This window comes from Trachurus japonicus, chromosome 1 (assembly GCF_045865225.1).
Source record: "Trachurus japonicus isolate A0001 chromosome 1, Traja_1.0".
Taxonomy (NCBI): Eukaryota; Metazoa; Chordata; class Actinopteri; order Carangiformes; family Carangidae; genus Trachurus; species Trachurus japonicus.
The window spans coordinates 3,944,680-3,966,600 of record NC_140907.1 but is presented as its reverse complement, the minus strand read 5'-3'; the positions used below and the strand labels follow the sequence as shown (position 1 = coordinate 3,966,600).

Here is a 21,921-nt window from a genome sequence, read left to right as displayed (position 1 = left end):
GTCAGGTTCCAGACATCAACACACGGTGGCGCTGTTTCACCGTCACAGCACTCGTGACGAGTTTGGAGGTTTTGTATTCAGAAAGGAGAGACCCTCACCACAGTCATGGACATCTGAGGACAGAACATTATTTTCCTCACAAATGTCACTTTTTTCTGTGCGCAGTGCATGCTAGGCTACAGCCAGAGGCTAGCCTACACCGTACAGCTGAGGAGGACACTGGTAAGAAAATACATCGAGTAAATGACTATGGTTGTTGTAACTTTGAACAAGTTAATTAGGAAATGAAAGAAAAACTCTCAGGTGCAGAGCGAGTCATTTCCATCAGTGTGTGTGTGTGTGTGTATTGTGTGCTACTTTTGTTACTGCTGCTGCTGCTGCTGGGGAAGGGTGGGGGCGCCGTCGTCATGGTAACAGATTAGAGGCAAAGATATTTTCAGATCGCTCTATTAGCTCTTTCTGTCTGCTGCAGTGGCCTGTGTAAAACTACGACAACAACACACCAAATAATGGATAGACTCGATTTTATGAAGCGGGGAGAAGATTTAATTGACTGAAGAGTTACTTTTGGCTTATTTTTTTATATTTCTAAAAATCACTTCTAGGCCAACATCAGAGCTAACTCTGTCTGTGTGACGAGCAGGGAGGCTGCGAGGAGGAGGAGGAGGAGGAGGAAGAGGAGGAGGAGGGGGGAGCACTGACGGCAGATGCCTTTGCAGCAGAGGACCAAGGAGGATGTGAGTGTGCAAGTGAGGGTGAGTGTGTGTGTGTGTGTGTGGCTTTTTTTCGGGACAAAATGCGGATGGGATTTTGTCTGCACGCTGACATGTCGCCGTTTAAACTGTCAGATTTCACGGATGCGAGAGGAGACTGCGAGTGAGTGAGTGGACGGAGCCGCAGTGCCGGTGGAGGAAAATCACAACTATTTTTTTTTTTTTAGAGGGGATGGATGGGACGGCCTGAAGTGTGCACTCCTGCCTGGTCCACTTGTGAGGAAACTGTAGCTTCTCAGTGTTGAAGCAGCTCGGATGTTCTGTTGAGATCTATCACCCATCACCAACAAACCTCGATAAAGGATGGAAAGTGGAGTTCTCCTGCCCAGTCTGGACCAGTTCATGCTGAGCCCGCTTGTCACTTGGGTAAGTGATGCATGCAGAAAGCTTTGACTTGCTGCCAAACACCATGATATCATCTTAATCAAGTCTGTATAATGTTCTCTCTGAATAGGTGAAGACATTTGCGCCAAATGATGGAGGCATGCATTTGGACTTTTCTGAATTGCTGGATGGAGTCTTTTTGAATGACATAATGACACAAATGTAAGTCCTCCTCGTCGCTTTGATGTCAGTGAGTGGCCGTGTGCCAGCTTTGTTCTTGCAGCTTATCTATTTCACTTGTCACATTTTCCAAAGCAGGTTGTGTGCAGTGTCCAGATGGATATTCAGATTAGCGGCCGCGGGGCAGTGTAGTGTTGTGGAGCTGTGCTGACTGTTGCAGACTTGACACAGCATCTGTCATTAAGTTATGATTAACAGTGATGTTTACAGGTGCAAACCAGTGCAGGGAATGTCAGTTTGCTGTTGAAATGCGGGGGGGAATCCGCATCACAGAACCAAGTGTTTCATTGATAACATGGTATCAGCTCTTCGTGATACAGTATCGGGTGTCTGTTAACATTCTTATCCAGGCACCAACAGTACAGGGCTTTGTCACTCTGGAGCAATAAAGAGGATCTTTGTTGTCTGCAGCAGTCTTCAAATGCAGCTTCCTCCATGACTTACAGGTTAGGGTTTCTCTAGAAATGTTAGAATTAGCATACAAGTTATGGAAACAGAGTCCACACACTGAGGACTGTCGCACTGAGAAAAGCTCAAGACATGGGGGGAGACATCATATAGACTGTCAAGATGCTACTTAAGAGATTATGATTTGGTTGCCTTATGTTCTGATGGAGCTTCCCTTGCCCTCAGCAGACACATGCTGCCCTACAAAGGCAAAGTGCAGTAGGCACTAAAAGTAAAAAATGCCAAACTGAGAAAAACAGCTTTTTGTGTTTTTCATTGTCAGGTTCAAGCATCAAATTATAAATAACTACCAAGTCTATAATTGATTAGATAAAGGTGGACTGAATTAAATGTATTTTGTAGTTTGTCTTTCTGACCAATTTTGACCGTCTTATGGCAGATACTGCACTTTTGCCTTGGTTTTGGTGCAGATACTGCACTTTGGCTTGGTATTAGCTACAGACTTTGCCTTGGTTTCACAGTGCTTTTTTGGATGGACAGCAAAATTAAAAAGCCCAATAACTCTGGAAATATTAGCAGTACCAATATCAAATTCTACCTTTCTACCACTTTTGATTGGTCAAAAAAAAAAATGATACTGCACTTTGCCTTTGTGGGGCAGCATGGTCATCTGGCAGTTTGTGATTGTGTCAGAGACGTGAGCAGAGAGGTGGGGAGCCCCTGGGTTTAGCTTCCACAGGTTGTAAAATAGCAGTCAAATCCCAACTGAGACTGAGCAATTGCAAAGAAAAGGTTAAAAAAAAAACTGATGACCCAATGCACTTGTGGATAACACTGTCTAGCCACCCCAAGTCCAGAGTATCCATTCATCCCACTTACCCCCCCCCCACCAGAGTCACAATAACCAGCTCTAAATGCAAAACAATGCTGCGCGGAGGGGAGGGGAAGAGGCGGGATAATCTCCTGGATTGGGAGACCCTCTGGGATTAAGGCCTCTGTGCTGCTGTTTAGTGGCAGTGGGACACAGATGGGAGGGAAGAGGAGGGATGAAAACAGGACAAACAGCAGAGAGATTGAGATGAGAGCTAAACAGTAGCATCTCTCTCCAGTCTCCTGTTGTTTATTTCACATAATGTGGGTTTCTCTTTCCCTAAGCAAGGTGAGCTCTGACCTAGATATAACTGCGTGGGTTACTGGTGAATGACGACATTGTAGCTTTTAGTATGTCACCGCTCAGTGCCAGTCTGACTACAGTAGGCTGGAGCCAACAGCCCCAAGAATCTAGCTAAAGGATTTCTATGGGGTGGAAAGTCTATTGCCACCCCATTTGGCTCAGAAACACCCCTGTCTGCAGTCTGAAAGGAATGACGTCACGCAGCCTAAAGTTAGAGATGAATGGAGACCTCATACATGTTTTCATGGTGATCTCTGAGCCAAGACTTTTGCCAGCTTGCAGCTTCCTCTCACTCCCAACTCACTCACAACCATTTGTGTGTATGTGAACAGCGGGGATGTCAAGTAAAACGCCTCTGTGTTGTTTCCCATCCTCAGAAATCCCTCAGCTACACCTCAGAGCGCAAACAAAGTGAGCAGGGATCCAAGTCAGAGGATCCACAACCTCAACTTTCTTGTCCAGCAAATCAAGACATATTATCTGGTGAGTGTTAGATGATGCCATCTCCTGGTTTCTCAGCCATACAAAATGTTATACAATGAATCCGTGCTACAGGCTGCTAAGCTTTACATCTCTCTCTCTACATCGGATTATCAGCATTTGATGTTGATGTTTCAGCTCCTACCTACCGACAGTGCATCACGCACACACTGGGTCACGCATTGCACACACACTGCAGATACTGTACTTGGTGGCACTCGTGTCCCAGGAGATCAACTAGTTCTTCTTAAGATGCATGGCCTAAATATCAGCCATGTAAACATCTGTGTAATCAGCACAGTAGTGAGGTTAGTGCACAGCAGAGAGACACAGTGAGACCACACACACACACACACGGAGCTTTAGATTGACACATTAAATCACTGGACACGTGGGTGGACACCACGGCTGCTAGGCGCTCAGATCTGTGAAGATCACAAGAGAAGTAATTTCCCTGAGGATGGGAAAACTCAAGTTGTATAGATCAGCACAGTCAAGGAACGATGGCTTCTTTACTGTTTTTCTTACCCCACGACAGTGTTCCTTCTCTTGACAATCACATATATCATTAATTTACTCTGATCTCATTAAATACAACTGTCAGTGTCCAGATTACTTCTTCTTTGGAAAAAAAAATTGAGCAAAAATCATAGAGCTGAAGCTCATCATTGAAATATATTGCAAGAAAAAGTACTAAATGGTATTTTGGAACTAGTGTTGTATGTGAAAACCACCACCACTTCTGCAGGTACAATGTTTAGCATCTTCACCATCTTAGTTTAGCATGTTAGGTTTCGCTAATTGATATGAAAAACAAACAATTAAACCTGATGAGTTTGAGTGTTATTTGTTTCATGTATTTTGTTGTATTGAAGCAATTTAGATTTTTAACTTGATTATGGTTCCAGATGAAAACATCATCACCAAATGTATTGAACCTTAAAGGGATAGTTCAACATTTTGGCAAATTGGCCCATTGCCATAATCCCTATAGTCATAGCAGTAGGTTCGTTACCTTTAATTGTCGGTGCAAGTTATTTTTAGAACAGTGGAGCAGAGAATTTCTGCTATGACTATAGGCAATGGGCCAAATTGCCAAAATGTTGAACTATCCCTTTAACTTAAGCCGGTGCATATTCTCATTTGCCCAGGTCATAGTATTTCAAAGGAGGTTAAATCGAAAGCAACTGGACTTAGTTATTTGTCTAGGAAGACGTTTCACCTCTCATCCAAGAGGCTTCATCAGTTCATGTACGCATCTGACCAGGCTGGTCAGATGCGTACATGAACTGATGAAACTCTGTGGACAATCAGTGAAACTTTTTTCCAACAGTTAGAGTGGCAGAAAATGTGATTCTTGATTTAGTCTCACTGCACTACATCAGATGCTAAATAGTGACACCAGTTTAAAGCTGCTGTGTGTGCACGCTTTAACACTGTGAGCCGGGTTGTACCAAACAGTTTTAGAGGATTTCACCACAGCACCAAGGAAACTGGCCCCCCTCAGAGCACCCGTCCACTTGTTGGCCCTGTTTCTATACATGTGTTGAAGCAGCTGCTATGTGCTATACATACATACGCTCCTGTTCTTTCAGGCAGTTTGGCTCAACCCCAAGAAATGTTTTACTGAGTTCAGTTCAGCCTGAATGTGATTATCTTCCCTTTTCTCAACCCCCCTCCCTTGTCCCTCTCTGCTTCTCTTTCCTCACAGGATAACCTGAGACAATTGATCATGATTCCTTTGCCAAATGTGTTGCTGCTTGGCAGGACTCCTTACTGTGGTATGCTCTTTTAAAGAAAACTCTTCGCTCTTGAAGCTCCTAATTCAATATATGGTTGGAAGCCTGATTAGTCTGTTTGCTGATACTCAATATGTCATGCATTGATTTCCCATAGTTTTGCCATGATTAGATAAGTTAAAATTGTATATCCATAAGTGGAAAAATATGAAAAGAATTGTGAATTAGGCAAATTACTAGTATTTAAATAATTGTTAAATGAAAAGTAATAATGTAGAAAAAGTCATTTTTATTTTTTCAGAGCAAGTGATTGGCTCTTTAAACTCAAATTGGTTTGACAAACTGCCTTAGTTTTTGCTGATATGGTTTTAATACAATTGCACACTATCAGTCTGATAACGGCTTGTGTTGAAGCTTTGGCAAGTGATGACCCAAATTCACTAGACAGGGCTTCAGTCAATTTAAATCCAGCCAGCAGCTCTCCAGCTCTCCCTATTTCAGTCTGATACATTTGATTTCAGATAATGAACTTTTTTTCTTTTTTTCTAACTCCCAACAGAACAAAGTTTGGAAGAAATGAAGAAGCTTTTGCTGTTACTGCTGGGATGTGCAGTCCAGGTAAATACTGACTGACTTTCTGATGAATCCATGGTCCCTATGTCCAGGCAGTTTGGTAACTTTTCTTTTTAGCCAGGTTGAGGCTATTTGAGCTAATTTAATAGAGATAAAAAGTATTTAAACAATGTCCATGTTCATTTTCAGTGTGAGAAGAAAGAAGAGTACATCGAGAGGATCCAGATGCTCGACTTTGACACGAAAGCTGCAATAGCTGCTCACATTCAGGAGGTATCTGACAACCACAGCACTATTTGATTGTAAATCACTTTATGTGTAGATGTGCTGGTGATACATCTACACCACTGTAGACTTGTATCACAGCCAGCAGAGAAGGTCAAATGAGTTGCAGTAGGCAAGCTAAACATATACTTGATGTAAATTCATGTTGAATCATTTGTTCCCTCAATATCTTGTCAATATCCTCTCCCATGTTTACCAGTTGACCCACTGTCAGGAGAACGTCCTGGATCTGCAGTGGCTGGAGTCCAGTGAGATGAACCCAGATGAGGTGGAGGTCATAGCGAGGAACATGGCCACACACCTCCGACACGTGCTGGACCAGAGGGACACGCATCTGGAGGTACTATGCATGTTTATTTTAATGATTTAAATGTTTGTTTTTTTTATTTAACTGCATGTTTGTGTTGAATTTGGCAAGGAATCATATTTTATACATTAAAGGGATACGCCAACATTTTTTTTTCGTGTCTTGCCTCACTCCCGAGTCCATGACAAGCAGATAGACACCATCCTTTCGACTGTGCGTGCAGTAGATATGGGCAGAGCTGGCGCACCACTAATTAGCTTAGCTCAAACGCTGGAAGTGCATAGGTAGTGTTAGCCTGCCTCATCAGAGAAACTCTTCAGCAACTCTAAACGGAAACCGGCGGGCCGATCTTCGTCTCAGAGCTGACAAAACTCTCTGGTAAGGCATCTTGAGCGGTCAAATGCCGGTAACGGGACGAGATCGGTCAAAACGGACGGTTCAAGCAAAGACGGTTTATTTTGGTTCAAGCTAGCTACATCGAGGGTAGGTTAGCTTCCTATTTCAAAGTAAAAGCACAAATTCTATCGTCATGGTTTTCTGTATGTAAAGGGCAACAGTGTTTTATTTTGTGAAAGTAACCGGAAGTGCGTTGGTCACAACGGCTAGCTTGAGTAGCGCCGAATTCGTCCGAACAAAATTGTAAACAGCTGGTATTTAGACAAATTAATGACACACTGCTGATCTAAATCGCCTAAAAATGTTTGAAATGTCGATAAAGTGATATATTTACAGAGTTTAGAGCTAAAATAAAATCAGCTTCTGACTGCTGATTTTGGCTCGGGTAGGAGGCAGGCTAACACTACCTATGCACTTCCAGTGTTTGAGCTAAGCTAATTAGCGGTGCGCCAGCTCTGCCTGTATCTCCCTTACTGCACGCACAGTCGAAAGGATGGTGTCTATCTTCTGGTCATGGACTCGGGAGTGAGGCAAGACACAATTTATTTTTTGTTGGCGTATCCCTTTAATTTTTAATTTGGCCTAAAAAGTGGACAAATAGAATACTTATGATTTTAATATGACTTGCTGTGTGAAGTGTGAACATACCTCAGCATCACTGTAGTGAAGTTCCAGATCTGTTTGTAGAGCACAGATGTTTAGATGAAACTGGGTATTGACTGATATGTAATCTGTGACCTGCTACATCCCTCATTGCTCTGCCTTCGGTGCAGACTATAGCAGAGCTAATGCAGGAAAAGGATGGCGTGGTTAGCTTGCTCAACAGCCCCTCCAGCCCACAGTCCGGCAGCTACTCTCCCAGCATTCAGCAGCAGCAGCAGACCGGGTCCCAGCAGCACCTGGCGGTGGAACTGGCTGACTCCAAGGCCAAGATCAGACGACTCAGGCAAGAACTGTGAGTATAAGTGGGCAAAGACGTAATAATAATAATAACTGAGGGTAAATATACAAAAATGCTACACAGTAAAAATCTGTTTTGGGTTATAAGGTTATCATAGAGTTCAATCAGGAGGATACTATTTTTAAATGTTTTTAGTGGAATAAAAACATCTTAGAAAAACAGGCCAGCATACAGTACAAATGGAATGAGGTCAAAAATGCATCAATTTATTTTAAGCATAATTGAAAAAATATAAGAAATAAAAACATAAAGGCCTAAAGATCTACACTAGAATATTTTCTGCTCAAACTACCACATTACTGTACTATTGTAATCAATATTGAATTTATTTGTTTATCAATTCATTTATTCATTTTTTGATTGTTGTTTTTTTGGCAGAGATATGCATTTTAATAAACATGTATCATAATGCTAATGTATATCAACTGTCCCTGGGCACGTAACATGAAACAAAAAGCATTACATCACATTGCATAAATATATGCAAAATAAAAAGACAAATAGACTTTGCTTCACGCTGAGGTAAAGACACTGTTAATGCAACTGACCAGCTTTTTCCAAAATGTGCTTTTGGCATACATGGTTTTAAATTATGACAGACGCTGTCACAACAGTTAATCAGGCAACAGTGTTATACTAAGTTTGGCTATTGGTGGAGAGTTGGCCTGGCTTTACTGGGGAGCAGCCTGTAAAGAGTGAATGAGAGAGATACTACGGGAGGAGAGAAGCCCCGGGGAGTTTGGCCCACATTACTGATGGCTTGGCAGGTTCCATGGCTGTGCACTACAACTGACCCACATTGGCTTTGGATCACTGCTGATACTACATGCACACACACACATGCACGCTAACCCTGATCCGATCAAGTTCTCAGTTCCGTCTTTGCCCTCCATCCACGTCTTCTCTGCTGCATTGTCCTCTCCATTCACGCCGTTGCCTCTGAGCAAACACAATGTCACTTAAAGCATCAAGTATGGCTTGACTTTGATGTTTTGAATGGCACTGGCTTTAAATAGCTCCACAATAGCAGCTATCTGTTTCTCATTAACATTGCGATTCTGAACAAAATTCAATAGGGGTCACAGAAAATAGTATTGTGTCTACCATATTCGGGTTTGTGTAATACAACTTTAACAGTAATGACTGCCTTAACCTTACTTTACTCATGTTGACTTAACCACTAAGCAATCGAAATATATACAGTATGTTCTTGTCCTGCAGGGGTCAAATGTAATGTGAAACACATGTGTGCTTACTTCTGCAGTTTTGTCAAATCTATATATAGTTGTATACAGTATATTTAATTTTTTTTTTTAATAAGTGGTACCCACTAACCTCCCTGCTGGTTTGTCTCTGCATCTCATACCTGACCCCACCAGAGAGGAAAAGAGTGAGCAGATGTTGGACTGCAGACATGAGCTGGGGAACATGGAGACAGAGCTGAAGAGGTTCCAGCAGGAGGTTTGAAGACAAAGAATAAATTGCAGTTTTCTTCTGATGTTGACACACAGTAAACCCTGACCGCTGTTTAGATTATACAGATTAATGCACAGCCTGCTTTGCTGCAGAGCAGTGCTTAACGACAGCAAATGTAAACCTCTGAACTCCGACTCAGAGATACAGATAAAGCTTGTATGGATTTGTTTCGTATTACAACCCTGTTTCTTAGATCTGCAGCACTAGGTTACATGGTTCATACCAAATATTAACTGGAATTTAAGGAGGCATTAAAATATGGTTTTGGCCAGGAGTGGAACAACATAACACAAGATTGACATACAGTACAGCTCTACTTGACACGCACCAGATTGGCATCAGCACTTATTGGAGTCTTGTTACTGGCCTTCTGATAAATATTCACTCTGCTTTTAGCCCTGTTTGTGGACTCCACCGACCTCTGAGAAAAATACCTGGCTCTTTATTAGATTTAACTTTAACTGGAACGCTCTACCAGTGTCTTTGTGTCTGTTTGATTCTGCTGACTCTTTTAAAAAACAGCTAAAGACATTGTTGTTTAGACAAACTTTTAGTTGATTGGATGTTTTGGATGTGTTATTTTATTGGTATGCTCTTATATTTTTAATGTGATATATTTATGTGTTATTTGAATTGGCCTATTATGCCACTTTGCACTTTATTGTAAAGCACTTTGTGATTGTATCTACAAAAAGTGCTATAGAAATAAAGATGACTCACTTACTTACTAACTGTTTTAGTGCTGGCCAATAGCACATCAAGAGGTTACATGTGCTTTTCTTTTTTTGCTAAATTTCCTACTTTCTACACCACAAACACTTTGAAACTGAAACAAAATATTGAAAATCACTAAAAACCAAAATATTGAGCTTAAAGACACTAAACCGTTTCACAGAGTGGAACTGGAGGTAGGTGATGATTCTCTCTGGTATCATCACTATGTACAACTCAAACTCACCTGCACATGTCACTTGAGCCAGTGTAAAACATGTATTAGTGCAGCAGTAGAATTAAAAAGGTTATGTGATATGATATAAGACATGGGGAGCCCTAGTTAGGTTGAAAAAGTTCCCCACAGTAAAAACTGCAGAGAAGCTACATTTACTTCAGGTTTAGCTAGGTCTTATAAAGTCTGGCCTCTGTCTGAACCTTCACCAGAACTCCCAGCTGCTTGTAGACGCCCGAGCAGCCCGCACCTACCGAGACGAGCTGGACGCCCTGAGAGAGAGAGCCATCAAGGCGGACAAGCTGGAGAGTGAGGTGGGACGTTACAGAGAGCAACTGCACAAGATGGAGTTCTACAAGACCAAAGTGGAGGTGAGTGTGGTCTGAGTCATGTTTTACCAATGAACTGTGTGTACATAATACATTTATGTATACAAACTTTGTGCAATATTGGACACACATCTGCATGTGCAATCATGTGCTATGGGATAGTGCAATTTAAGTCGATCCTGCACTTTATTGGGGCATCGTGCAATTAAATTAAATTCAATCTTGCACTTATGCACTCGTCACTTTAGCAAACCACTTTAGCACATAGCACTTTAACTAGCACTGTAGCACTTTATAACTTCTCAGTAATCTTTTGGTCCCCTTACCCACTCTTTTAACCGTCTATGGTCAGTTAACTGGTGGTTTATGTATGTCGTTCATATATGTTTTGTGTAAGATGTCAAGGTGTTTTGTTGTCCTAGTCCTGCCTCTTGTACTTTTTACCTTTTGTACTTTTTATCGTCATTGTTTTTTATGTCTAACATCAACCTGCCAATGGGACTGGGGATGTAAATTAGCCACTTGGCTATAATCCCACATATTTACATGTCAATGTCCATCGATATGTACTGTTCCCATTTTAAAAAATAAATAAATAAAATAAACTTTGATATATGAATGTGTGTGAAAACACTCAATAAATGACATAACAAATTATTTACTGGATGATAAGAATAAGAGATATAATATGTATTAAATGTTCAGTATATAAATGGGGGGTTCATATCAAATAAGGACAGGATAAGTGAAAGATGAGATAAAGACAGTCAAACCTAAGAAACTGAGTGGTCATTTTTGGTGTGTATGTGTGTATTTCAGGAGCTAAAGGAAGATAATCGAGTGCTACAGGAGACCAAAGAGGTGTTAGAAGATCAGCTGGAAGGCTGGAGAGCACGCTCAGATAAAATCCACCAGCTGGAGAAGCACGGTCTGATGCTGAAGGCCCAGATCCATGACTTGGAACAGGTTATACATCTGCACCCAAAGAGATCATCTATCAGTCATTATCTCCATCATCCTCCATCATGTAGCAGTCATCATGTCATCCCTCAGCTCTTCTGACTGAATCTCTGTCGATAACTTTGTGTCTTCGCTTTATAGTCCAGTCATTTTATGAGAAAAGGTTAAACAAATTGCAACAGAAGCAAACTCATCTGATTTTGTATCCTCAGCATGTCCTGAGTGAGGGAAAAAAAGCCCCGAAGAATCCCATTAGGGGAAAGTTTCGAAAAACACCCAAACATATCCCATTTATACGCATATAAAAAAAAAAATTCACGTGTATAGGGTAAAATTTTTAACCTTTAGATATCTCCATGAAAATTACTGAGTTGATTACTTACATTAAGACAAACAAAAAATGTATTACAAGTTTTTTGAAATTCTTTGTTAACATGAGCAAATTTGCATACATTTGCATAAATTCCACCGTTTTGACAGCACATGTATATATGAAGTTGCTGTGGTGGTACCGGCATGAAAATTGGAATGAGTTGACTCCATCGGTCAACCGACAAGTTGACCACTTTAAATTTCAAGATGACTGCAATTTTTCAAGACAGCCACATCCTTAGTAGAGCAGGTATGACATGCTCCGTCTCTATTAATGCTCATGGGTAGTCTTTGGTTCCATTCCTTAAGTTTTTTAACTGTAATATCATATTACAGTTAAAAAATGTCTTGTTCAATCTTGTTAACATATTATATGTTAACAAGATTGAACAAGACATTTTCACCTGCTCTACTCAATGTTTAGATCAGGTGTTGTATGTATGCAAATTAGTCATACGTAATTAGATTATGCACTGTTTGCTCATGTCATACCTGCTCTACTAAGGATGTGGCTGTCGTGAAAAATTGCAGTCATCTTGAAATTTGAAGTGGTCAACTTGTCGGTTGACCGATGGAGTCAACTCATTCCAATTTTCATGCCGGTACCACCACAGCAACTTCATATATACATGTGCCGTCAAAACGGTGGGATTTATGCAAATTTATGCAAATGTATGCAAATTTGCTCATGTTAACAAAGAATTTCAAAAAACTTGTAATACATTTTTTGTTTGTCTTAATGTAAGTAATCAACTCAGTAATTTTCATGGAGATATCTAAAGGTTAAAAATTTTACCCTATACACGTGAAATTTTTTTTTTATATGCGTATAAATGGGATATGTTTGGGTGTTTTTCGAAACTTTCCCCTAATGGGATTCTTCGGGGCTTTTTTTCCCTCACTCAGGACATGCTGAGGATACAAAATCAGTTGAGTTTGCTTTTGTTGCAATTTGTTTAACGTTGACCCCTTTTTTGGCCTAAAATGACTGGACTATTAGGAGCGGGACACTGATCGGAGGCGTGTTGAGGAGTTGCAGGAGGAGAACCTGACTCTGTGTTTGGCTCAGAGGAGGAGCATGGAGGAATCTCAACTCCTGGGCTGGGAGTTAGAGCAGCTCTCCAAGACCACAGAAAACTCACAGGGTAAGAACTGGTGCTAAGGTGAAATTACAACATTGTTGATGAGCGGGGATATATAGAATAGATCAGAAGATGAGAATGTCAATTATGCATAATTGCTTCCATCTACTAAATATTTGTATCTTCTTAAAGGATAGTTCAACATTTAGGCAAATTGGCCCGTTGCCATAATCTATAGTTTTAGGAGTAGGTTCGTTAATTGTCGGAGCAGAGCTGCGAGCTGCTCAGAGCTTACAATCCATTACAGTCTGCGATCTCAGAACATCAGTTGGGGAAAAAAGCATTTAAATTTTCTGCCCCCTCAAGCTGGAACGATCTGCAGAGGGATCTAGGACTGGCTGAACTCATTGGCTTTGGGGAATTCAGATCAGTCCTAAAGGATCGAGAATGAAGATCCATTGACTCTTGTGCTTGCCTTGTAATTTGTAAATGTGTATACCGTTTGTATAATTCTATGTGGTGTTGTTTTGTGCACTGCTTTCTTAGCCAGGTCGCTCTTGTAAAAGAGGTTTTTAAATCTCAATGAGTTTTACCTAGTTAAATGAAGGATAAATAAAAAATAAATAGCTACACTATGGAGGCTAATGGGATTTCTTGGTTTCCCTCATCAAACTCATCAAATACACAATCCAACAACTCCAAAACACTCTGGTGGATAAGTTGTGACCTGCACATTCACCATGCTATGAGATAATAACAGAACGTTACCAGACCGAGTTGTGTTCGAGGTAAATTCATGCAAAACCGCTGATGTGCGTTCTCGTCCGGGGCAGTTTTTCGGCAAGCAGTCTCTGCATTTACCTCGAAAACAACTCTGTCTGGTAACGTTCCATTGTGCAGGTCACAACTTGTCCACCAGAGCGTTTTGGAGTTGTTGAATTGTGTATTTGATGAGTTTGATGAGGAAAACCAAGAAATCCCATTAGCCTCCGTAGTGTAGCTCTGAGTAGCTCGCGACTCTGCTCCACCGTTCTAAAAATAGCTTGCACCGACAATTAAAGGTAACAAACCTACTGCTATGACTATAGGCATTATGGCAATGGGTCAATCTACCAAAATGTTGAACTATCCCTTTAATAAAGAACCTGGGTTAAGAAGTTGCCCTTTAATTCCTATGAATACAGTTTGTATGTAAGACGAGGCAGTAAAGTCTGACTCCCACACATGGCTGGAACTCATGTGCAGAAAGTCAATTGTGTTCATGTGTGTGTGTTGAAGGTCCACAGACTCTGAGTGAGGAGGTAAGTGAGCGGACGTGCAGTCGGATGCTGAAGCTGGAGAAGGAGAACCAAAGTCTCCTGAGGACCGTAGAGGAGCTCAGAGCAGCCTCTGTCAGCAACAACACACAGCCCAAACACAGCCACCACCATCAGCAGGCGGCCCGTAGCACCAACAACTGGACCTCATCCACAGACGAGCCCTCGGAGATACAAACCTCTGGCCCAAATACAGGAAACCACAGTAACTCATCCCCACTCAGAACAGTCCCTCAGCAGGTGCCGAACGGAGATCTAAACTCCCATCAGCGACGGCGCACGGAGGAGCTGGAGGGAGTCCAGAGTGAGATCCTCCTCACAGACAATCCAGACCTTCATATTCAAGAGAAAGGACAGCTAGAGGACGGAGACAAAGGAGACCATTTCAAAGAACTGATGTCTGATCTGGAAGTTTTAGAAAATGCTCACAACAGACTCCATTGTTTTATCGGATCATGTGATCACTCCCCTGGCTCCAACAGCATCTTCACAGGTCTGCCAGCACGTTCCTCCTATGCCAGCAAGCACACACATCGGCTGGAGGCCAAGTGCAAGGCCCTGGACACGGTTAATCAGCATCTACAGACGTCTCTTGACAACTCTGGTACGTAAATTCAATTAAAGTTAAAGGAATAGTTCACTCAAAATTGAAATTTCACTCATTATCTACTCACCCTCGTGTGGACTAAGGGCTGGGAGAAGTTTCAGAGTCCTCCGTGGCTTCTCTGAGTAACAGGGGGTCTCGACATAGCAGTGCATGTCAATAAAACGGTTGCAAATGGATACCAACTGTCTTCGTAACAAAAAGACACACCAAAAAATATCCAAATACCTCCATAGTGCTCGTATGTAATGTCCGTCTTGTATTGAAGTCCCGAAATACGAAATTGTTCCAAAAAAAATTAAATAAGTCTATATTTCAAGCTTGTTTGCAGCAGAAGCTCCTCTTCCTCGCGAGATTTGGACGGACCAGGAAGAGGAGCTTCCGCTGCAAACAAGCTTGAAATATAGACTTTTTTGTTTTTTCGGAACAATTTCACATTTCGGGGCTTCAATACAAGACGGACATACGAGCAGCATGGAGGTATTTGGATGTTTTTTGGTGTGTCTTTTTGTTACGAAGACAGTTGGTATCCATTTGCAACCGTTATATGGACATGCACTGCTACGCCGAGACCCCCTTTGACTCAGAGAAGGCACGGAGGACTCTGAAACTTCTCCCAGCCCTTAGTCCACATGAGGGTGAGTAGATAATGAGTGAAATTTGGATTTTGGGTGAACTATTCTTTTAAAGATTCATATCGTGTTTAAACTTTTACTGATGAATTTATTATCTTCTCCCAACCTCCACCTATATAGAAAGGAAGATTCAGCGTCTGGAGGCAGAGGTTCAAGAGCTGGAGGCAGAGAACCAGAGTCTACAGGCCTCTTTAGAGGAACTTCGCATCTCGGCGAGACGCCTCGAGCAGTTGGAGACAGAGAAGCAGAGCCTGGAGCAAGAGACCACAGCTCTGGAGAGAGACAAGAGGCAGCTGGAGAAGGAGAATCGACGGCTCCGCCAGCAGGTAGTTTTCAAGGAACAGGAGGTAATGCTTGTCTGACTTTCACATTTCCTTCGCATTAAACGGACTGCTTCCTCTTGTATACAGGCTGAAATCCAGGATGCCAACTTAGACAGCAGCAATGTCTGCATGGCCAGCCTGGAGAGGGAGATGCGTTTTCTGGTGAAGGAGGTGGAGGGGTTAAGAGAGACTGCTGAGAGGGTCAAAGGCCTGGAGAGAGACAACAGGGAACTGAGTAAGCAAGCTGCTATCGATCAGAGGACTCTGGCCACTCTCAGAGAGGTGAGGAGACCACCATTTTTACAGCTGTGGTGTGATTATGTAGTGCACACTTACACACACATTCACCTGGATTCTTGGGTCAAAATGTTTATCGGGCAATAAGCTGACAAGCAAGGAAAAGAGAGATAAAAGCAAGGTAAAACATACATTATGGGATTTTATTGTTGACAGCATCCTTTAGAAAGGATTCTCCTCTTCTGATTGACAGCTTTAGGACCCATACATGCCTTGTTCTAAACAGACTTTACTTTATTTGTTTATTTGGATGGGACAGTGCACATTAATGAACATAAAAACATGTAAATGTGCCAGATTATAGCAGCAATGCTAATTTCCGTCCGGAGTCCCATAACATAAAAACAGTACAGAGACAGTACACATAATAATGTAGACAACATAATAATGTAGACAACAAAAAGACAACAAGACGACTATGATGATATAAAACATATTGACGAACACTTCCATGGGTAGGGGGACCATAAGAGTTTCTGAGAGATGAAGTGCAAAAGTGCTGGGTTAAAGTGACAAGTGCTAAGGTGCAGGAGTGCATAGGTACCAAGACAAAGACAAAGACAAAGGTCAAATAATGTTACAATGAAAACTAGTTTAGCCAGAGTGCTTTCACCAAACACCAAACTAATTCCATGTCACATCCTTGTCCATCTAGAATCATATTATATATAAAATATAAAAACAGACATTTTTTCATAATTGGTTTATGGCTTTTGAGTACTGGCTAGAAAGCGTTTGTGCAGTCGCACTGACCTTGACCTACTCCTTGAGTCCCTGTGGACATTTCAGCCAGAATTTATGCATTCACAAGGCCTCCACAACCTTGACCATTGACTTTGACCAAGAAATCAGTTCCTCCAAGTCAAAAGCAAGACGAAGAGAATTGAAACGAGTACAGTCAACATGTTATTGAGATATCATGATCAGCTGTTGCTGGTGCGAAGGCATAGGAATTCCATACATGGCCAAACTTGCTGATTGTCCATCTGTAGGAGCTGGTGAGCGAGAAACTGAAGATGCAGCAGAGAGACAATGAACTGGAGAGACTGAGCCACGAGTTAGAGATGAAGGTCCTGACTCAGGAGTGTGAACAAGAGTCTGAACAGGAAACACCAGAAAACAGGTATTTACATTCTTCTTGGGATTTCTACACTTCCACTCTGTAGCCTTTGAGGGGGGCATAATAACTAATAAGGAGTGTTATGGTGACACGTTCCTTATTTCCTACATTCAGCAGGTTCAAGATGCTGGAGTCAGAGCTGGAGTCATCTCTGAAAAAGTCTCTGCAAATTAAAGAAGACAAGATGGCCGCTCTAGAAGCTCGTCTGCAGGAGTCCTCTGCCCTGAACCAGCAGCTACGCCAGGAGCTCAAAACTGTGAGTCAGCGGAACTGTTTGGGGAAAAAAAAGCTTGAAAAAATATATCATACTTCAATTGTTGACCCTTTACCACACATAGGTGAAGCTGAGCTATGAGGCTCTGCAGCAGAGGCAGGAGGAGGAGAGCACAGCGTCAAGCTCCACCCCTCCATCCGAGACCGGCAGAGTGATGAGCGAATGGCTGCGTGAGAGCCAGGAGGCCACCAAGGAGCTGCTGAAGCTAAAAGACCGTCTCATTGAAGTGGAGAGAAATGTAAGTAGATGGCCTTCATTAAAGTAGATCACCCAGAAGAATCAACCAAGAAAAGATTGGTCAAAGGGTCAAAGGTCATCTCCTCCCCTCTTCTCTCTCCTCCCCTCCTCTCCACTCTGCTCCTATACAGAATGCGACACTGGAGGCAGAGCGCCAAGCGATGCAGGCCCAGCTGAGGCAGCTGGAGAGTCAGTCTGACAGCCAGCAGGCTCAGATCCTGGCCCTGCAGAGACAGGCTGCCTCACTGCAGGAGAACAACACAGCCCTGCAGACACAGAACGCTAACCTGCAGGTTAGAATACACAGTGTTATCCATAGTACACTTAACATAATAGTCCCTGAATATTAATGCATCATAATATATTTCCAATACCGTCCTATAAGGTTTTTCTGTTAAAGGGATAGTTCGACATTTTGGCAAATTCACCTATTGCCATAATCCATATAGTCATAGCAGTAGGTTCGTTACCTTTAACTATAGGTGCATGTTGTTTTGAGATCCGTGGGGTAGAGACACGAGCTGCTCGGCGAACACAATGGAGGTGAATGGTACAGGTCCCCTGTCCCTCAAAACTCATCAAATACACAATCCAACAACGCCAAAACGCTCTTGTGGAGAAGTTGTGACCTGCACATTCACCACACTATGAAATAATCATGTATAATTATGTAACATTATGACACGTGAAGCAAATACTCAGAACTACTTGCGCTTTTGAAATCACTCCGCCCAACAGCCCTGTCTGGAATATAGTTAGGGCTATGCATTTGCCTCGAAAACAACTCAGGTTCGTAATATTACATTATCATTCATATCGTGGTGAATGTTCAGGTCACAACTTGTCCACGAGAGCGTTTTGGAGTTGTTGGATTATGTATTTGATGAGTTTTGAGGGACAGTGTAATGTATTGTGTTCGCTGAGCAGCTCGAGGCTCTGCAACAACATGCATCAATAATGAACCTACTGCTATGACTATAGAGATTATTGCAATAGGTGAATTTGCCAATATGTTGAACTATCCCTTTGAACACACACAATCCATTTATACCACATAACCTCCAAATCAACTTTGCCTCCTTCTCCTCCAGGTGGAGAAATCCACACTGAATTCACAGAGCGCCTCCCTCATGGCCCAGAATGCTCAGTTGCAGCAGCAGCAGTCAGGGACAGAAAGCGAGCGGGACAGCGCCATACGGGAACGTGAAGAGCTGCGCGGTGTCCACGAGCAGCTACTACGAGATCACGAGCGGCTGGCGGCTCTGCACGAGCGGCAGGCCATGGAGTACGAGGCCCTAATGGGAAAACACGGCTGTCTGAAGAACGCACACCGCACACTGGAGCTGGAGCATCGCACACTGCAGGACAGGTGGGGGGAGAGAGGGCATGATCGATGAGCTGTCAACCAATGGCGTGTGGTGTGAGATTCCTGTACTTGATGCGTGTGTTTGTGTCCATGTTCAGATACAATAGTCTGCTGCAGCAGCGGGCCAAGCTGGACGACCTGGAGAAAGCCCTGAGGGAGGAGCAGATGAGGATCGCTCTGGAGAAAGAACAGCACAAGTCAACAGCTTCTGAATGCTGCAGGCTCCGTGATGAGAAGGACTGGTGAGGAGGCAAACCTGACAGATCTCCATTAGAGTTCATATACTCAATCTGAATATAGTATACATACAGCTCTGGAAAAAATTAAGAGACCACTTCAAAATGATCAATTTTCTCTGGTTTTACTACTGTAAAAGTAGTAATGTATGTACCTATAAATAATTTATAGCTATGTGTTTGAGTAAAATAAACACTTTTGTTGTATTCTATAAACTACTGACAACATTTCTCCTAAATTTGGAATAAAAAATATTGTAATTTATAGTATTTATTGGCAGAAAATGACAACTGGTCAAAATAACAAAAACGTTCCAGTGTTTTCGACCTCAAATAATAATAATAATAATGATAATAATGCAAAAGAAAACAAGTTCATATTCATTTTTAAACAACACAACACACTTTTTTTTTTTAATTTAGGAAGAGTTCAGAAGTCAACATTGGTGGAAAAACCCTAATTCTTGATCTCAGTTTTTATAATCTTCATTAAATATGATTTGGTTCAGATGATCACCTGATCAGTGCCTCATTAAATAGAGTGAGATGAGCTTGTGTTGAAAATTCAATAGACACTGGAATCGAACGGCTGCCCACACATGTAGAGAAGCTGATTTATTAAGAATTTGGAGAGCTGTATATAAATAATATACACATACATGCCCAGACAAATATCCTGAACCAAGCAAGCCAGATGGAACATGCATCAATAAAGCGACAACAACCAGAAACAACACACACAACTCTCCTTGAAAAAAAAGGAACAAGGAAATAAATGAAGCAAACATACAACAACTGAAAACAGTAAAAGAAAAAAAAACTAGTCTAAGAATTAGATGCAGTCCAAGAAAACCTGTACCTGAAGTACACACACACATGGACCCCTTATCTAGTCGTCTGATTCACTCACCGCCACGTTTGTTGACACTCCCCTTCACATACACATCAACAAAAGCACATTAGTGCATACACTTTCTAACACTGACATCGCCATACATGATTTTTTTTTTCAAGGCTGAACCAGACTTACCATCAGCTTCTGAACGACAACGAGTCGCTGACAGCCGATCACAAGCAGCTCAAGAGCCAGCTGAATGAGGCCAAGCTGGAACACACCTGGCTGGAAGCGGACTTCTCCAAACTGAAGAAGGAGTTTCAACAGCTGGACATCGCCTCCACAAAACTCAACAACCAGTGTGAGGTACGGACATGTAGCAGTTGGTAAACTGCCTCATTGTTTCTTAACTTTACTGAAGCATTTGTGTGCGCTTTGTATATCACATTTATGCATGTTTGTCTGCTTGACGTTCAGCTGCTGAGCCAGTTAAAGGGCAACCTGGAGGAAGAGAACCGACACCTGCTCAGCCAGATCGAGACCCTGATGCTGCAGAACCGAACGCTGCTGGAACAAACTATGGAGAGCAAGGATCTGTTTCACGTTGAAGAGCGGCAGTATATGTAGGAAAACAGAACAAACACATGACACAGACGTAATGTACTGTAGCATTGAACAGGGCTTGATCTGTTCTTTTTTTGTGTTATGTTATTTTATTAATGAGCTGACACATTAAGACTCAGAGTGTAATACTGTGCACTGTTTACAATGACCACAATAACAGCAAAGTTAACTTTTTTCTCCTCATATCTCTGATCAGTGACAAGCTTAATGATCTGAGGAGGCAGAAGGAGAAGCTGGAGGAAAAGATAATGGACCAGTACAAGTTTTATGAGCCCTCGCCTCCTCGTAGGTGAGTCTGGATTCATGGTGTTAACCACAATTTGTCTTTTTTTACCATTACTAATGACTATGACTACAAATGACATGGGGAGGTCAAATTTCTATTTTCACATTTACCATGTTCCTCATGTGCGGTACTTGGTTAATTGAGTCTGAATACAAATGCACTTCAGTATAGTTCCTGTCTTTATTGGGTTTTTTTTCTCTGTTGAAGTTTTCTTAATACAACACTGGTGTTGTGTTATTCACTTACCAGTTGATATGATGAGCTGGTTAGCAGCTTATTTACTTTACATTAATAATATATTTCATTTGGAGTCGTGTTTATGTCCACCTGATGAATGCATCCATTACCCATCCATCAGCTATAATGCTTATGTGTGCAGGGTTGCTGGGGGTTGGATGCAATCAGTGCTTAATTTGTAAATCATAAGGTGCCGGAACGCAAAGTACACATGACAGCTCGGGGATGACGAGACGGGCAGAGGTCCCGGAACGTTTACTTGAAATTATTTTAGGCACAGGCAAATGCCCACATCACCACAGGCGGTGCTTTACAGTCAGGAATTTTGTCAACAGGACTAACTTGTAAAAAGAAAAAAAAAAAGAGCTTATAAAAAATCACACAAATCTTCCTATTATTCAAAGACTGGCACGGCGACCTATTAATAGACAGTATGCTCAGCTCAGTTGTGACAGCAAAACCTCAATTTTCCATAAGAAACCAGAGGTAATAAGTCTGCTTCACCTTGAACTGAGCTGCTGTCCAAACAGTTGTGCATCCCATCCCTGACCTGTCGCTGGACGTCCCACACTACTCTCCGCTCACTGCGCTCTCCTCTTCTTCTGAATCTCCCTGCTGTCAGCGGGCTGATGCCAGGGTCCAGCCTGTTGCTCTGGCCAGTGTTGCCCACAGTTTCAAATAAATTACGTCCGCCACGAATACATTT

General features: G+C 42.1%; 1 protein-coding gene across 4 annotated transcripts in view; it reads left to right on the top strand.

The window, feature by feature from the left end:
* The first annotated feature begins 398 nt into the window (after positions 1 to 398).
* Positions 399 to 21,921, top strand: part of LOC146991215 (girdin-like) — a 28,007-nt gene continuing 6,484 nt past the window's right edge. For 2 of the 4 annotated variants that reach the window (XM_085790291.1, XM_085790473.1), the window contains exons 1-24: positions 673 to 1,139; positions 1,228 to 1,319; positions 3,297 to 3,402; positions 5,111 to 5,180; positions 5,698 to 5,756; positions 5,901 to 5,984; positions 6,196 to 6,336; positions 7,473 to 7,654; positions 9,040 to 9,121; positions 10,295 to 10,453; positions 11,231 to 11,377; positions 12,744 to 12,888; positions 14,104 to 14,745; positions 15,501 to 15,706; positions 15,791 to 15,985; positions 16,993 to 17,123; positions 17,235 to 17,376; positions 17,459 to 17,632; positions 17,763 to 17,924; positions 18,723 to 19,000; positions 19,096 to 19,239; positions 20,248 to 20,434; positions 20,546 to 20,691; positions 20,889 to 20,981. In XM_085790291.1, the coding sequence (XP_085646417.1) occupies positions 1,077 to 1,139; positions 1,228 to 1,319; positions 3,297 to 3,402; positions 5,111 to 5,180; positions 5,698 to 5,756; positions 5,901 to 5,984; positions 6,196 to 6,336; positions 7,473 to 7,654; positions 9,040 to 9,121; positions 10,295 to 10,453; positions 11,231 to 11,377; positions 12,744 to 12,888; positions 14,104 to 14,745; positions 15,501 to 15,706; positions 15,791 to 15,985; positions 16,993 to 17,123; positions 17,235 to 17,376; positions 17,459 to 17,632; positions 17,763 to 17,924; positions 18,723 to 19,000; positions 19,096 to 19,239; positions 20,248 to 20,434; positions 20,546 to 20,691; positions 20,889 to 20,981 (3,830 nt within the window). In that variant the 5' untranslated portion in view covers positions 673 to 1,076. Of the gene's footprint in view, positions 1,140 to 1,227; positions 1,320 to 3,296; positions 3,403 to 5,110; positions 5,181 to 5,697; positions 5,757 to 5,900; positions 5,985 to 6,195; positions 6,337 to 7,472; positions 7,655 to 9,039; positions 9,122 to 10,294; positions 10,454 to 11,230; positions 11,378 to 12,743; positions 12,889 to 14,103; positions 14,746 to 15,500; positions 15,707 to 15,790; positions 15,986 to 16,992; positions 17,124 to 17,234; positions 17,377 to 17,458; positions 17,633 to 17,762; positions 17,925 to 18,722; positions 19,001 to 19,095; positions 19,240 to 20,247; positions 20,435 to 20,545; positions 20,692 to 20,888; positions 20,982 to 21,921 lie in introns of all 4 variants that reach the window. The other 2 variants (XM_085790419.1, XM_085790354.1) reach the window with 2 other exon arrangements.